We start from the raw sequence: 18,694 nt of genomic DNA, 5'->3' as shown, positions 1-18,694 counted from the left end.
ATTCCTTTCCCTGACTCTCATTCTCTTTTTATTCTGTTTTCTACAGAGAGAACTTGATGCAACTGCTACTATATTGGCCAATCGACAGGATGAGAGTGAACAGTCCAGAAAACGACTTATTGATGAAAGTCGAGAATTTAAGAAGAACACACCAGAGGTGGGTAAAGGAGAAGTTGTACTGCATGTTGTATGAAATGGGGTGAATTAATGTTTTGGTTACCAGATCTGGCTTAGAAAAGGCGGTTGTTTACATTGGTGATGCCATCACCTTCTTGTTCCCAGGAATGTACGTGCTGTTGCACATTCGAAGCCTGGAAATTCCATGTGAAAATGTTTAGAGTACCATCTCCTTTGCAGATGCCTACATTTCTGTGACTACCCTGGCATGCTTTATATAGCTCCCCATTACATTCATCAGTTTCTTTTCTTCGTCATCAGTTACATTAGTGAGAATGAAGCATTAAGTATTCAGCCTTTGGGCATGAGTGTCTGCAATTTCTTTTGTTTAGAATTACATCAAGCTGTAGGTGACTTGTTGTTCCACTGGCTTCTGCTATCTCGCTCAAGTACCTATTTGTAATGTGTGAACCTAGACAGAGTGATGGAGGGGGCTTTGAAGAAGGGAAGGAATACTAAAGCTCAGGTCACCTTTTTCAGTGGTGTTCATTTAAAGCACTTTCCATCTGGATAGTCATAAAAATCAGGAGCCATGGTGATTGTTTCCTCACTTTTTCCAGGGATACTAATGCCATTGTAGCACAAACCAGAGTTTGACCTTTGTGACTTATATGGTTTAGTACTGAACTAGATTGTGTATTTACCAACTGAATCACCCTGGGATAGGAGAATGGAGAAGAGCACTCTTTAAGGTAGCTTCTTGCCCATTTTGGAATTTTCCTTAGGAAATATCATTTCTGACTAATAGGCAGGTACACCACCACCACCACAACAACAACAACTTATATTTATATAGTGCCTTTAATGTAATGAAATGTCCTAAGGTGAATTTGAAAATTCTTGTGTTGTTTCAGTTTTGGCCTCTTGTGCATACTCGATTTTAATCGCTTCCCCCATTAGTGGCCATGCCTTCAGCTCCCTGGGCCCTAAACTCCGGAATTCTGTTCTTAAAATTTCCTGCCCTTTACCTCCTCCTTTAAGACTGTGCTCAAAACCTATATTTGTGACCAAACTTTTGGTCACCTATCCTAATGTGTCCTTATATGGCTCGATGTTAAATTTTATTTCATGATGCTCCTGTAAATCATCATGGGGGTGTTTTATTGCATTATAGACACAATATAAATGTAAGGCGTTGTTGAATGACCTTCCAAGTAATTAGCTGCTGAGGAGGGCACAAAAGCCTGTTTTCCTGTTCTCTACAGTAGCACTGCTGAGATTGTGATTGTAGGTATGCATTTGCAGCCTTCCAGCTGAATCTCCAGTGCGTTATTGCCACTGTGCTAAACAGAGCCCTTTCTGCCCAAATAGTGCTTCCTCAAGATAAAAGCAAAAAACTGCAGATGCTGGAAATCGAAAACAAAAACAAAAATACCTGGAAAAACTTAGCAGGTCTGGCAGCATCAGTGGAAGGGAGCACAGTTAACGTTTTGAGTCCGCATGACTCTTCAACAGAACTAAGGAAAAATAGAAAAGGGGTGAAATATAAGCTGGTTTAAGGGGGGGGGGACACAAGAAGAGCTGGATAGAGGGCCAGTGATAGGTGGAGATAACCAAAAGATGTCACAGACAAAAGGACAAAGCGATGTTGAAGGTGGTGATATTATCTAAAGGAATGTGCTAATTAAGGGTAGAAAGCAGGACAAGCAAGGTGCTTCCTCAATGACTGTATCACAGCCATAGACTCTGGTAGCTTCCAGGAAAGATTGTCATGAAGTGGAAGGGAGCATGACAAGGAGTAATGGGCAAAATTGGGGATGGTTGAAACGAAACTTGTATTTGGCCCAGGCTGTAAAGAGCCGGTGTCCATTTTGCATACAAATGGGGAACAGCAATGAGCCGAAGTGAGCGAAACAAACTCCAAAGAAGAAATCCCACGTCGGATTGATTGAAGGCTTCTGAAGCGCCCTATGTTGGGAGTCTAACTGTTGTGATGTAAGGGGAAGAAGAATGGTAGAGCTGTGGCATCCATATATTTCAAAGCTCTCTGCATAGCAATTTGTCGGCCCTTTTGATTGTGATTAAAGTGGAAACTATTTTAAAGAAATCACATACTAAGCAAAATATGATAATACGTTTTGGTTGTGGTTATGATGAAAGAAAAAATAGAAGAAAACATGCGCTTAATACTTGTACAGAATTCTGTTGTATCAAACTACTTTCAATTTAATTCCATTATATAGAATTCCTGATCCTAGCACAAAATATTCTCCAGTTATTGAGATTTTAATGTTCAGCATACTAAATACAGTTAACTCATTGCTAGCTTGCACCTGGAGTCAGCAGGGTATTAGAGAAATCAAATCATTTCCTGTAAAATATGATTTGTCAAGTTGTGTGCCATTCTACTTTGATTGAATTGCAGTGTGAATGTTTAAATATGTTGGAGCATGAGGATTTGTAAATCTTCTGTAAACTCTTTGTTGAAGTCCTGATTCAGGCACAATATGTCTTAGTTTAGTAGCTTATTGGCATTTAACTGTACCAGCAGAAACAAGATTGAAAAATAAGGAAGTAACTGATTAGAGACAGATTGGAGGGCTGTTATATGGTTAGGGCGAAGAGATGTTATTATGCAGATTGGGACAGAATGGAAGTCAGCTGGAGGGTAAATGGGAAAGTGATGAAATTAGGGATGAAATAGGATGGATGGAGGAGAGTTAGAGGGTGAATGGAAAGAAATGGTACAATTGGGATTTGATGGAAAGAGAAGTTATAAATGGGATGAGATAGAATGGAGAAACATATGAAAATAGGAGCAGGAGTAGGGCATTCGGCCCTTTGAGCCTGCTCTGCCGTTCAGTATCATCATGGCTGATCCTCTATCTCAATGCCATACTCCAGCTCTCTCCCCATACCCGTTGATGCCTTTAGAGTCTAGAAATCTCTCTACTTCCATCTTAAATATATTCAGTGACTTGGCCTCCACAGCCCTCTGTGGTAGAAAATTCCACAGGTTCACCACCCTCTGAGTGAAGAACTTTCTCCTCATCTCAGTCCTAAATGGCCTACCCTGATTCCTGACACTGTGACCCCGTGTTCTAAACCCCCCCAGCCAGAGGAAACATCATCCTTGCATCCAGTCTGTCCAGACCTGTCAGAATTTTATATGTTTCAATGAGATCCCCTCTCATTCTTCTAAACTGCAGTGAATACAGGCCTAGTCAGCCCAATCTCTCCTCATATGGCAATCCTGCTATCCCAGGAATCAGTCTGGTGAACGTTTGCTGCACTTCCTCTATGTCCAAGTATATTCTTTCTTAGGTAAGGAGACCAAAACTGTGCACAATACTCCAGGAAGGGAGCCAGGTAGGAAGTGCGAAAGGGAAGGTGTATGTGGGATGAATTGTAAGCCTTTTTTTGGTAAAACACTTCCTCTGTAGAACTTTGCTCCTTATTGTAAGTGAAGGACCACAGCACTGAAGAATGGAGAGTTTTGTGCCATTTGCATTCATTTTGTTAAAAAGCCAGGCTTTTAAATTACAATGATACGAATTCTATGTTGCGTAAGGAGTTGTAACATTTCCTGATCAGCAATAGCAGTGCTGTACTCGTCATTTATCCTTAGCTCTAATATAAAGAGAGCTGACAATATTCTTAATTAATAATGTTTCCTTCTCCCTTTGGTCAACTAAACAGCTTTAGTCAGCATGTTATATTTCAATTTAAATCAGTAGTTATGATGATTGAATTAATAGTTTTTTTTCTTGAGATTGTCATGGGTGTGAGGCATGGCAACAGCTGTCTTTATCACTGAACACAGCGGCCTTTCTAGAAACAGGCAATTAACAGATAAGAACCTTAACATAAAGTTGTGACCTTATATCATAAGTAATAAGGGATAGGCAATGTATGAGGAAAGAAGCAGTGATTTTAAAGACTACTATAATCTAGGGGGGGTTCAGGTCATCATTTTTAAAATGAAAGAACGTGTATTTGTTTATATATGTCTTGCAGGTCGTCAGATGCACTTCAGAGCTAACTATTTGCTTTTGAGTTGCAGTTGCCATTATATAAGCAAATGTAGCAACTAATTTGCACACAGCAAGAGCCTACAAGCTGAAAGAATAAATGGACAGTTGATCTGTTTTGGCGATGTTTCATTGAAATATTTGAAGCTTTGGTGATGTGGCATTCAACCTCACCTGAGCTTTCCTTTGTTTCGAGAATCCATTTCAGATTTTTGTTATTCTGTCTCTTAACATTGCCCTATTTGAAACTAGATTGACTTGAAGGCTTCTCAGTAATGAATGAAATGATTGCATTAGTTGTATTTAAAGTCTGGTGTTACTGTTTTGTTAAAATAAATCCAATATAAGCCAATTAATTGAAAATAATTGGTGAATTCCAATGCTGCTATATGTCTAAGTGATTACACAAATTAAAATTTATTCAAGAACTAATCTCATGGTTTTGGTAATATGGTAGATTACTTTCAGGCACTTCAATTTCCATCCATTTACAGTCCAACAGAAAACACCAGCACTTTGTAAATGCGATAGCACCACTGGAGGATTGGCACCTGAGAAAAAATGGTTCTTATCAGTATGCCTAGTAGTACTGGTACGCCTTGCTGCAGCATGTGCATTGCAATTGGCCAGAAAGGTCCTCAGCAGTCTCAGCTGCTGGTGTGGTGATTGCCTTAGAAATATTGGAAATATGGTGTTGCACTTGCTGACCAACACAAACCTGGAACTCTCTTCACTACAACAGAGAAGGTTAAAATGATACTTTCCAAAAGACTCCTCTTATTATAATTCCCTGGCAATGTTTTACTCACCTCTTCTGAATCAATAGGTTTCCAGAATATGTTGTCACTAGCTTCTTTTATTTTAAAATTGCTCACTGATTTTGCTTCCTGATACACATTTTTCTACTGTGTTCCACCTTAAGGTGTGGCTTCTATATTATGTGATCTGCTTGCGTAAAATAGTTGCTGCCATGGACCTCATTCTCCCAACTTTTCCTCTTACCTCTCTCTGCTCCACTATGTAACAAATAGTAGGTCAGGCCACATTTCTACCTCTGGAGTGGGAGGGTTGCTTCACTCCTATTGCAAATGACCACCATTAATGTATTCATCCCTGTTTCATCTAATTTCATCAATGCCACTGTTGTGGATGGACACATGACTTGGGATGGGCTGACATCTCGAGTACTGCTGCATACTGACCTGTTGATAGGAAGCTGAGGTTTGATCAGAGATGGAGTTTCTTCTGATTTTTCATCAGTTCCATTGCTGCTGCTGTTCAGTGTTTTAGCATGTGCACAAATTTTAAATTAGCAACCAGATATGATGTGATAATGCTAATCCTAATTATTTTATGTTAATTTTAACTTTTGACTCTGGTCTCTTGTGCCTCACCCACTCCCTTCAGACCACCATTGGTAGCTGTCCCTTCAGGCCCTATGCCATGGAACCCTTTCTCTAAACCTCTCTGGCTCCTTCTCCTTCTCCTCTTATAAGACATGCCTGAAAACCCACCTAAACTTATAGTTAAGCCATCTAATAGCTCCTTTTTGGCTCAGCATCAAATTGTTTTTTGTCCGATTATACCTCACCATGTTTTTCTACGTTAAACGTGCTCGATAAGTGCAAGATGTTGTTGATGGCACTTACTAAAATGAACAAGTGATGGTACAGCATGTTCTGTTGAAGGTAAGATGGCCTTGTGATGCAAACTTGCTGTGTGTTGGTTGCGGCAGTGTCTGGGTGGTGTTATCTCCTGATCGCTGGAGTATGCACTGCTCATTCATCATTTTTAGTTTAAATTCTTGTCTCCTCTGAAAAGTTATAGAATTAGCTTTTGTTTGTATTAATATATTGGAGAACTTTGGAAAGTCCCAACACAGTAAGCTCTACTTTAAAATGTTTGAGCTTTCAAGAAATATTTTTCTGCCTGAGGTGTAGCTGGAGTGATGATAGAAAACTGGGACAGTTGAAGTCTGCTTTTACTCAGCTTTGTCTTGCAAAACATAATAAATCTTAACTATTTTTTCTTCTAAAAGCCTTTTGTAATGATTTATATTTGTATTTTGTGATACATTGCCACATTAATTTTAGAAGTGTTTAATTTGGCACGGATGGTCTTGGAGGCCTTTCCTTTGGAATCCAGCTGTTCTCAGAGCTTCCTTTTGATTATTAAAAAAATGAGCTTAAGTCACCTTTTAAAGCTTATATCAGTTTATCAAACAATAATGAATGGCGTGAGTCACCAAGAAAAAACTAGAAGACTAATGCCTGGAGACTGCAAATTACCACATTACAAATTGCACTAAATCCTCTGAGCTCTCTTGATAGTAGTAATGTAAAATGCTATAGCAAATTTCCATCTGAGTGAAACCATCTTTCTTTGATCTGTTAAAATATTGTGATTAAAAAATTGTCCTTTTTACCTTGTTACTGGAATTAACCTATGTGTATTTTAAGTGAATGCCTTTGAAGTTTTACGTAGGAACAGGCCACTCAGCCCCTTGAGCTTGTTCCACCTTTCACTTAGAACATGATTGATCTGAAACTCAACTTTATTTACCTGTCTTTGTTTCATAGCTCGCGTTACCCTTACCTAACAAAAATCTGTCAATCTCGTTCTTGAGGATTTTAGTTAACTGGGGAAGAGCCCCAGATTTCCACTATCCTTTGTGAAAAGTGCTTCCTGAATGATTTCACTCCTAGCTGGTTCAAGCTCTAATTTTAAGATTAGGCCTCTCTGTTCTGGATTCACCCACCAGAAGAAAGCTTCTCATTTCTAGCTAGTCAGTCAACAGCGTTCTCACTTCTTGAATTAGAATTAGTTGCAGGTTAAAAATCCATTCCAGAGACTTGAGTACATATTCTAGGCTGACACACAAATTTGTACTGTGAAAATGCTATTCTGTCAAAGGTGCAGTCTTTCGGATGAAGCCGTCTGCCTCTTCAGTGTATACAAAGGATCATGTAATGCTGTTTTAAGCGTAGCCGGGAATTCTACTGGTGTCATGGTTAACACTTTTCTTCAACTCATTCATCTTATTTATTGCATCCTTTCTATGCACAATTGTCTGCTGTGCTTTTGAACTTAACAACTGTAACCAGAGTTTGGAAATTATTCATCAGCATTAAATGTTTTAACTTGTCCTGAAGATGCTGCATAAACGTTAGCCCTGTTTTTTCAATCTATAATTGTGCTTACGGTGCATTCATCATTTTTTATTAAGCCATAAATTATTTATTTCTCACAATCCTTAGAAATACTAAACATCTTTCTCTCCCCCACCCCACACACTGCACTGTTCCTTACTTTTGGCTAGACACCAGAGATAACAGATTACAGATGGTCTGACTAACTTTTCTTCTTTCTGCAACCCATTGGAGTGGAAGGTTTCATCTAGCAGTTCAACCAGGGACTGCTGAGACCCTCATAGAGATTGTAGGATTCTCCGAGGAGTGATAGATCACAGCCACAGGTTGCTATGATCCCTTGATCAGGGCCTATACCAATGCAGCATGCAGACATTCCACACCCTCAATGTGAAACTCATTTGCACATCATAATAGAAGTGAATGCTCTTTTTTCCTGAGAGCTGTCATGGTGCTTTAATTTGAAGACAGTTCACTGTGTTAGCAGTGTTTGATACTAAAAGCAACATTTTTGGCGATTCCAGTGAGATCAAGGCTGCCGTCTGCAGATATGACAGATGATGCCTGTGCATTTGCCTATTTACCACCACTATAACTTAAGTCCTTTCGTCAACACCATCATCACTGAGCACATGTTGCAAATGAGCTTCAGGGCCTGGATTGATCTTGGTATACGCCCCAGTCCAGTTGCTGTCGAAAGGATCATCCTTGTGTGTTGCATGTTGCACAATTTTGGCTTGCAAAGAAACCACCATGGAGGATGAGAGGACGGATTATGCAGCGGGAAAGCAGCGTGCTGCAGAGAATGCTAAAGACAATCTGTTGGTGGCTATAGGAAATGTTTGTACCATATTTACCGTGACTACCACTTATCTTCCAACCATTTGTGTGTGTGCAACTAACACAGTTTCAACTAACCTGATAAACATAACTTCCAGACCTTTCCAAGGGCAATATCTGCATGCGCAACACAATTTTAATGAAAACCCATATTTTTTGTGCCTAGTGTTTCCTCCAACTATGCTTCCCTTTCGTGCCATTGTGGTGAAGTATGAAACATTAAACCAAATCTTGTGTCTCTCTTTGGCTGCTACCTGAGCGGTATGAGTGAGAGGTGTGGTGGGCTGCTCTTCTGCTGGGAGATTCATAGGATTGAGCTGGCCTTTTGTCACATGGCAGTTGAGTCCTGTGATGGACCTTTACAGACTGCACCTCTTGTGCTGTATGACTGGTCTGAGCATTTCCTCCATTCTGCAGTATTTGGATCAGGTTCACTGAAGGATGTATTGCCAGCCTGAGATACAACATGTGTACCCACTCTTTCTATGCCACTAGTCCTAGGCACTGCCTCCACATGGCCATTGATCTTCAGGAAAGAAGATCAAATGATGTCAATGTGATTAGCGAAATCTAGTGTGATGCTTGTTAGCAACTCAACCTTTCAAGGAAAAGACATTCTCTCTCTAACCCGGCACTATCTAAGCATCCATGTTAAGAAGCACATGTTTCCTTAAGGACACAAATGTACTTGGAGAGGCCACACATTCCAGAATGGACTGCAATATGGCAAAGCCATCCAGCATAGTAATACTTGCTCCAGAGAGAGGTTGGCTAATTTATAGTAGTAACTGAAAACTGCATGGAGAAAGTAGTAAGTTTCCTGTTAACTGTAATTCTTGTGTGAAAAATTGCCTGAATAAACACACTGGTTCAATGGCATTCCCTACACAGTCAAATGTTCCAAAAAAGTGTATTATATTAATTATCTGTCATTTAGCTGTAATTTGTTATTTTTTAATTAACATTATATGTATTAAGATTTCATTTTGTGAAAAGATAATATACTGAGTCAAAATTATTTTAGATGTTGTGTTTTTCCCTTTACTAGTTGCAGCACATTATGAAATGCATCACCTGACAATGTAGAAAATTGCTCAGGTATGTCATGACCACTAAAAGCAAGACCTATCCAATCTGATCGCTACTGCTTCATCACTCTATTCTCAATTGTCAGCAAAGTGATGGGAGGTGTCATTAACAATGCTATCAAGTGGCACTTTTGCAATTAAAACCTGCTCACCAATGTTCAGTTTGAGTTCTGACAGGACCCCTCAACTCCAGACCTTGTTACAGTTTTGGTCCAATCATGGACAAAAGAGCTAAGGTAATGGTGACTGCCCTTGACACCAAGGCAGCATTTGATCAAGTGTAGCTTTAAGCAGCTGTAGTAAAATTGAAGTCATTGGGAATCGGAGAGAAAACTTCCTGCTGGCTGGGGTCATACTCAGCACAAAGGAAGATGGTTGTGGTTGTTTGAGGTCAACCATCTTAGCTGCAGGACATTGCTGCAAGAGTTCCTCAGGGTAGTGTCCTAGGCCTAACCATCTTCAGCTGCTTCATCAATGACCTTCCCTCCATCACTATGTCAGAAGTGGGAATGTTCACTGATGATTGCGCAGTGTTCAGCACCATTCACGACTCATAATGAATTAGTCCATACCCTCATGCAGCAAGACCTGGACTAGATTCAGGCTCGGGCTGATAAATGGCAAGTAACGTTTGAGTCACACAAAAACCAGGCAATGACCATCTCCAGCAAGGTAGAATCTAACTTCCCATAACATTGAATGGCATTGCCATCGCTGAATCCTTCACTGCCAGCAAAATGGGGGTTATCAATGATCAAAAACCTAACTGGACCAACTATATAAATACTGTGGCTACAATATTGGTCAGAGGCTGGGAATTCTGAAGTGACTAACTCACCACCTGACTCCCCAAAGCCTGTCCACCATCTCCAAGGCACAAGTCAAGAGTGTGATGGAATACCCTCCACTTGCCTGGATGAGTATAGCTCAAACAACACTCAAGAAGCTTGACACTATCCAGGACAAAGCTTCCCACTTGATTGGCACCCCCTCCACAAACATTCACTCCCTCCACCACCAATGCACAGTGAATGCAGTGTGTACCAGCTACAAGATGCACTGCAGCAACTCACCAAGGCTTCTTTGACAGCACCTTCCAAACTTGTGTTCCCTACTGTCTAGAAGGATAGGACCAGCAGATGCATGGGAACACCGCCATCTGCAACTTCCCCACCAAGTCACACACCATCCTGTCTTGGAACTATATTGCTGTTCCTTATCGTTGCTGGGTCAAAAGTCTCAAAGTTCCTACCCAGCAGCATAGTGGGAATGTCTACACCTCATGGACTGTGATGGTACACCACCACCTTCTGAAGGATAATTAAGGATGGACAATAGACATTGGCTAGCCAACAACACCCAGATCCCATGAATGAATATAAAAAAATAAATTTAAAGTCTGACTGAAAATATGAATGAATGGACATCTTGTGCTTTTAGTTTCACTCTCCTCTTGTATGATTATATCTATGTATTTACTACAAAAGGGTTTTCATTGAAAATTCTAAGAACCCAAGACCTTTCCTGGCTGTTTGAGACTTTGTATGTTGCCCATTCCATTCTGAACCTAATGCAGCATTGTTTAAGTCCAGAATAACAAATCCATACACAGACTGTTGCTCGTGTTTGGCCATGGATCCGTAACAGGCTTATTTCTTAGATTAAATCTAAGTATGAAATCATTCTATGATGATATCATATCATGATATTTCTAAAACATTGTATTTTCTGGAGATATCAATCCTGAGGATAAATGGCGGTGATATCACTAAAAGTAATCCATCAATCAGTATAATGTGCATTAACATTTCTAACTTATAAAATTTAAGTTTTATTTCCTGTGTTCTTTGAACACAATATGATGAGCTGTGTGGTGTATCTGTAACTCACTTAGGACTTGCAGTATATTACACCAGCCAACTACAGGAGATAAAATGCATTATAATTTCACATTGTGAATCCTGTATCTCCCATACATTTGTGCTATGTATTTATCAAACCTCATTTTTTGGTACTTGCAATCCTAATTTTTGCAAATATTCAAAGCTGCAATTACGTTGTAAGGTTTGTGTTGGTCCCAAGAGACATTGATGCAAAAGTGGTTTAGGAGTTTGGGCCCGTTCTAAAGCCAAGTGGTGAGATCCTACCAGACACCCGTCGCTTAGATTATGGGTGGAGTGTAAATCCAGTCTAAGTGTCATTCATTATCAAATGTCTGAAAACAACTTTTAAAAAAAAAGTGTTTATTGGAAATCTTATAGAAATGCCACCTGTTGCATGGCAGCACTCGCCTCTTGAGTCACAAGGTTCTGAGCTCAAGTCACAGTTGAGCACAAAAATCTAGGCCCTCACTCTCAGTACAGTACTGAAGGAGCATTGCACTGTTTTTAATGAGAGGTTAAACTGAGGCCCCAACTGCCTTCTCGGATGGATGTAAAAGATCCCATAAAAGATCCAATATTTTGAAGAGAAGGAGTGTTCTCCCCAGTGTCCTGGCCAAAATTTTTCCTTCGATCAAACATCACAAGAAACAGATTATCTGGTCATTATCACATTGCTATTTGTGGGAGTTTGCTGTGCGCATATTGGCTACTGAGTTCCCCACATTATAAGTGATTACAATGCAAAAAGTGTTTGATTGGCTGTGACTGTAAGTAAAGAGTGAACATGTTGAACAACACTTTGCATCTGTAGGGGAGGGACAGGGTGGTGTTTTATTCCAGATATTCACTAACTTTCCATACTTCTAATATCAGACACACTCTGCTCCAGTCCTACTCCGGCCCCCTCCCACAACTCTTTCTCCAGTACATCGATGATTACTTCGGTGCGGCTTCATGCTCTCGTCGGGACCTGGAAAAATTTATTAATTTTGCTTCCAATCTCCATCCCTCCATCATTTTCACATGGTCCATCTCTGACACTTCCCTTCCCTTCCTTGACCTCTCTGTCTCAATTTCTGATGATAGACTGTCCACCAATATCCATTCTTCTCCTTCCTTCCCCCCCCCACCCCCACCTTAAACCAGCTTATATTTCACCCCTCTCCTAACTTCACTCAGTTCTGCTGAAGGGTCATGAGGACTCAAAACGTCAACTCTTTTCTTCTCCGCCGATGCTGCCAGACCTGCTGAGTTTTTCCAGGTAATTCTGTTTTTGTTTTACACTCTGCTCTATGCAGGATTCCTAATGGTGATCTTGTCTATGTAATCAACTTATCCTGGGTTAAATTCTGATCAAAAATAGAACGCTTTTATGTATTAAAATCCATGGTGCTCAGACTTTTTTGGTTGAAGAAATCTTTTACAAATAGATTATTACGCATGGACCCTCCATCTAAATAATAACACAAACAACATAAATATTCATTATCAGATCAATGAAAATATTTAATAGGTGCAGTACCTGGTAAATTTAACAACCCACCTATACTATGCTCACTGACACTTTAACCCACCTATACTATGCTCACTGACACTTTAAACTAGTTGAGTGAATTCTGTTCTGCTATTCAACATAATCAGCAGAAATCAGGAGACAACCAGATAGTTATTTTACACTGTAAAACATCATGCTGTACTCCTCTGTGCATGCTCCCCTCCTTACATTTGGTGGCCGCACTTCATTCCTGCGTCGTGCCAGCCCACCTCTAGTTGCTGCTCATTCACTTTGAACTACACTCCATGGTAATTTCTTTAAGGTCCAGAGCTAAAAAGCAGATAAGCTGATTTCCCTATTTCCCTGTTGCACCCCAGTTATTTTGAAAACCCCTGTCCCCTCAAAGTCATGTTATTTTGTGGCCCCGGTTGAGAGCTATGACAGATTTCAGTACGGTCTGTGGGCCTCAGTTTGGGAACCACTATACATGGTAAAATATGAACTTCATTAAGAAAGCAAAATGAAAAACATACATATAAAAGCAAAATACTGGAAATCTGAAATAAAAACAGGAAATGCTGGAAAAACTCAGCAGGTCTGACAGCATCTGTGGAGAGAGAAACAGAGTTAACGTTTTGAGCCCGTATGGCTCTTCTTCAGAGCTAAAGAGAAGTAGAAATGTGATGAAATGTATACTGTTTAAGGGGGGTGGAACAGGTGAAGCTGGATAGAAGGCCAGCAATAGGTGGGGGATAAGGAGAGATTGACAAAAATGTTATGGACAAAAAGACAAAGGGCTAGTGGTAAGGGCTAAAGAAGGTGCTGATAGTGGCATAAAGGTAAGAAAGCAGAATGTGTTAATAGCAGAACAAGGGTAAGCACTCTGTGAAAGAACAACATGGAAAAAGTAACATGGCCCTTTTGGGGGTGGGATGGGGGGAGGGAGTGGTGGTTGAGGAAAAAAGGATAGAGAAAGGGGTAAAAAGAGGGGAGGTTAAAGGAAATAAAGAGAATAAATGAATAAAAATAAAAATAAATTTAAAGAAAGGGATTGAAAACCGGGTTAAGATAGAGGAGAGAGTTCATGGTCTGAAGTTGTTGAACTCAATGTTAAGTCTGGAAAGCTGTAAAGTGCCTAATTGGAAGATGAGGTGTTGTTCCTCCAGTTTGCGTTGGGCTTCACTGGAACATTGTAGCAGGCCAAGGATGGACATGTGGGCATGAGAGCAGGGTGGGGTGTTGAAATGGCAAGTGGCAGGAAGGCCTGGATCATGCTTGCAGACAGACCAAAGGTATTCCAGAAAGCGGTCACCCAGTCTGCGATTGCCCCCCCCCCCCCAACCCCCTCAATGTAGAGGAGACCGCAATGGGAACAGCGAATGAAGTTGACCAAATTGAAGGAGGTGCAAGTGAAGCACTGCTTCACCTGAAAGGTGTGTTTGGGCCCTTGGACGGTGAGGAGGGAGGAGGTAAAGGGGAAGGTGTTGCACCTTCTGTGATTGAACGGGAAGGTGCTGAGGGGGTGATGGAGGAGTAGACCAGGGTGTCCGCAAGGGGCGGTCCCTACGGAATGCTGACGGGGGGGCGGTGAGGGGAAGATGTGTTTGGTGGTGGCATCATGCTGGAGTTGGCGGAAATGGCAGAGGATGATTCATTGAATGCGGAGGTTGGTGGGGTGAAAAGTGAGGACAAGGGTGACCCATCATGTTTCTGGGAGGGAGAGGAAAAGTGTAGAGGCGCTAGAGATGGGTCAGATACAGTTGAGGGCTCTGTCAAGCACAGTAGGTGGGAAACCTTGTTTAAAGAAGAAGGAAGACATGTCAGAAGCGCCATTTTGAAAGGTAGCATCATGTGATGGAGGCGAAGGAACTGGGAGAATGGAATGGAGACCTTACAGGAAGCAGGGTGTCGAGGTAGCTGTGGGAGTTGGTGGGCTTGTAATGAATATTAGTGGACAGTCTGTCACCAGAAATGAAGACAGAGAGGTCAAGGAAGGGAAGGGAAGTGTTGGAGATAGACTATGTTAAGGTGATGGAGGGGTGGAAATTGGAAGCAAAATTGATCAATTTTTCCAGGTCCAGATGAGAGCATGAAGTGACACCGAAACAGTCATCGATGTACCGAAAGAAGAGTTGTGGGAGGGGGCTTGAGTAGGACTGGAACAAGAAATGTTCCACATACCCCATAAAGAGACAGGCATAACTGGGGCCCAAGCGGGTACCCAAAGCCACCGTGTTATATTTAAAACAAATTTCAAACAACAACCTTAGGAGTTTTGACATCTATATACAGTTTCCACATCTATGCTAATGGCACCAAATTTGATGACTCATTGACTCTCGACCTCTTTAGTGCCTCTGTAACATCGGACTGCTTGTCTGATATCTAGTTGTGGATGAACAACAATTTCCTCCAATTAAACATTGGGAAGATTGAAACTATTGTTTTTGTTCCCTGCCACAAACCCTGCCATACCCTCAGCACCAATCCCATTTCACTCCTTGGCCATTGTGTCAAGCTAACCGAACTGTAAGCATCCTTGCGCCCGTTTTGATGTCAAGCTTGGCTTCTGACCTTCTTCACTCTCCATCATAAGGACTGCTGACTTCCACCTTAGGAACACTGCCTTCCACCTCAGGAACACTGCCTTGTGTCAGCTGCCGCTTGAACCTTAGTCCATGCTGCTGTTCACCATTAAATTTTGTCTTTTCCTGGTCTCTCCTGACCAGACTTCTCATCCTCTTAAAAACATTAGCTTATCTAAACCTCTCCTCATATCCTACTCAGCGCCAGTTCTTGCTAACACATCCATCTATCCTTGCTGATTTACATATGCTCCTGATTCACTAATGTTTCCAATTTAAATTTCTTATTTTTAATTTATTTTTATTCATTTACGGGATGTGGGTGTTATTGGCTAGGCCAGCATTTATTGCCATATTTATATTTGTAATTAAATCTCCAAATAGTATTGAATGTACTTCTGTAACTTCCTCTAGCTCTAGAATATTCTGAACTATCTAATCCTGTGATTCTGACATTGTGTGTCAGCTGTGGTTCAGCCAGTAGCACTCTTGGCCCTGAGTTAGAAGGTTGTGGGTTCAAGTTCCACTCCAGAGACTTGAGTACAAAAATTAAGGTTGATGCTCCGGTGAATATTGAAGGTGTGCTGCACTGTCCGAGGTGCTATCTTTTGAATGAGATGTTAAACTGAGGCCCTGTCCGTCCCGTCAGGTGTTTATAAAAGATTCCACAGCACAGCTTAAGGTGAAAATGTTGTTATTCTCTTTAGTAGAATCTTTTGGTTAAAGTGAATGAATTATTGTGCTATTGCACAATTCTCTTTCGCAAAAATTGATCAGAAACTCTGCAGAAAAAAGCACACTGTAGCTGTAAGAGGCCCTTAACAGGAATTAGCGCAGTCAATAAAGATAATACTAAGTAAAAAATAATCTTAGAATTGCTGTGTCCAATTAAGTCCCATGGTATTGTTCTCACTAGGCTCTTGAAGCTGAAAGTGGCTTGTTTATATAATGTGACTTGAAGCCAATTAACGTACCAGTTATATAAGTGAATCTATCCTCTTCAAATGTGCATTTATATGAAACATATAACACTGTAGCTAGAAGAGAAAAGTCAGCAAATGAGTGAAAGAGACATACAGGAGAGTACGAGTATGACGCTTGTTTGAGGTAAGGAGGGAATCGGAATTGCCATTAGCATGAAGAGCATGCTGCAAAATGAACATAGCTGACAGTGTGAATATACTAATTAGGGCTGATCTATTGGCACCATGCCTGAGCTGGCTGACTAGAATCTAACACTGATAATTATAACTGTGTAAACACATAGTGTAGACAGTTATCAGTGAGGCACTTATGTAGCCCAGCATGCAAACCTCACTAATGCATTTACCTACTGGTATATGTAGAGTGTAAGTTGAAGGGAACCTTGTTACACTCCTGTGGAAGCATTTTTGGTATTTATTTTCTCTGTGTCTGAGGGCTCATGAAGCATACTGGCACAGAATGCATTTTTTCGGCCTTTGTGTAAGTCCATATAGTTCCTATAGAGGGAACACCGCATGTCATTAAATGTGTTTTTTTTTTGGTTTTCAAGAGCAAAACTTTCCTCACCTGGCTACTTGTTAGGCCAATGCCAGCAATATTTATTATTGTATTTATAGCCTTGTGTCAATAGCAAAAATGTGGAGGAATGCTTATCTAACCACCTAGTTCTGGTGCACTTGATTAATAATTGCAGGTAAGATTTGGGGACGAAAGACACTCCTATTCTGAAATTATTGCTGGAGGGATTGTGCACCTAATTTCTTAATGTGGGAGAGGAGGCTCAGTTGGGATAACCATGGCACTACAGCATAACAGTACATTAGTTGCAAGATCAGAGAAATTACTGAAGGAAAAGTTGTTCTAAAGGATGCCAATTTAACAATAAATCATTGTCAACAAAAAGTAAATAGCTGCCAATGTGGTAAATCTTAAACAGGCCAGACAGCAGCTGTAGTTAGAACAGACTGGTTAAAACACTTCCTATATTAACCATAATTCAAAACTTGGGAATGATCCGCACCTGAAACATAACTGGTTTCTTCACCACAGCTGCGTCCTGATCCACTTGAGTGTTTTTTGTTTCAATAAATTATTGCCTCTTGTTTGGTCCTCAATTATTCTTTTCCAAATTGCCTCATGTGATGATCGAAAACCAGCAAATCTGTCTGCTTTTCACCTGCTAAATTTACATTGTGTTTGAGGGGAGATCCAAGTTAGAGATGATGGTAAAGACTGGGAATTTGGAACCAATGGTGCACCCCTGTTGTCTCAGATGTAACTTCCATCATCCCTGTTCTCAAACTGTGAAAAGAGATATGTTCTGAAGCCACCAGGGAGCATTTTTTTGGAACTGGCCCACTGGATCTGGAACTTTCTGAAGTTGCTTAAAGATAGGATGCAAACATTAGATGATAATGTTCTTGAGAAATAGCTCAGGGATTTATCAACAAGTTGAGTGAGTGGATTGTTGTCACCTACATTTTTAGAGCAGGAAATGAGTGGCCATCTTGATCTTGGGGACTAATGGCCGGGTGCAGCAACTGCAGTTTTCCTTTCCTACTTCTGTATGGAAATGTTAGTGCTGATTTGGTATTGGCTAATAGGCTTGTGTCAAAGCTCTAATGGCCTCACTGATGCCTCTAGGAACTTATTTGACGCAATGGCAGAGTTCAAAATCATGTTACATGAAAAATAACAGTTATCGAGTATCATCAGGAATGATTGTAGATCTGTGGTTACTTGAGCTTATGACAAACCGCACCCAAGATTCTCCTCCTCTGACCACATGCCTGCTAGAAAAGAGAACCAGGATTAATGTTATGGTTAAATTGACTGGTTTGCCTTTTGGTGGGAAACAGTTCTTTGATGAGTAAACAGAGGAAACCTTTGTCAGCTTTAGGTAATCTCCAACAGAGCATGAAGGACTATTCCAGAACTCATTCATGTCTATTCTTGCAAAAAAACGGTAGTGCCACGGTTGCCAGAGTATAAAATTTCACTTTTGTTGTCTCAGAAGCACATTACAAATACCCAGCACATGAAAAATTGGGCATTTGAGAATCTTCCTGTCCAGAAAGCTGTTTCCCATATAGAACTTGGCTATTCATAGAAACATATAAAGATTTATAGCAGATCATATGGTCCATTATGTCCGTGCCGGCTGGGAAAGAGCTATACAGCCTAAACCCACCTTCCAGCTCTTGGTCTGTTGTTCTGTAGGTTATGGCACCTCAAGTGCATATCCGAGTGTTTTTTAATTATGTTGAGGGTTACTGCCTCTACCACTCTTTCAGGCATGAGGTCCTGATTTCCACCACTCTGAGTAAAAAGATTACTTCTCAATTCCCCCTTAATCCTACTACCAATTACTTTAAATCTATGTCCCTGATTAATGACCTTTCTGTGAAGGGAAATAGATTCTTCAGATCTACTTTACCTAAGCCCCTCACAATTTTATACATCTTAATTAAATATCCCATCAGCCTCCGCTGTTCCAAAGAAAACAGCCCTAGCCTTTCCAA

General features: G+C 40.7%; 1 protein-coding gene across 7 annotated transcripts in view; it reads left to right on the top strand.

Moving 5' to 3' along the window:
- LOC144684663 (protein CASP-like) overlaps positions 1-18,694 on the top strand; it is a 651,698-nt gene that overhangs the window by 103,932 nt on the left and 529,072 nt on the right. For all 7 annotated transcript variants that reach the window (XM_078548749.1, XM_078548745.1, XM_078548743.1 and 4 more), the window contains exon 2: positions 47-157. In XM_078548749.1, the coding sequence (XP_078404875.1) occupies positions 47-157 (111 nt within the window). The remainder of the gene's footprint in view (positions 1-46; positions 158-18,694) is intronic.

The sequence above is a fragment of the Cetorhinus maximus genome, chromosome 9 (genome assembly GCF_964194155.1).
Source record: "Cetorhinus maximus chromosome 9, sCetMax3.hap1.1, whole genome shotgun sequence".
Classification (NCBI taxonomy): Eukaryota; Metazoa; Chordata; class Chondrichthyes; order Lamniformes; family Cetorhinidae; genus Cetorhinus; species Cetorhinus maximus.
The sequence above is the reverse complement of the archived record's forward strand: the minus strand, read 5'-3'. Positions and strand labels throughout refer to the sequence as shown.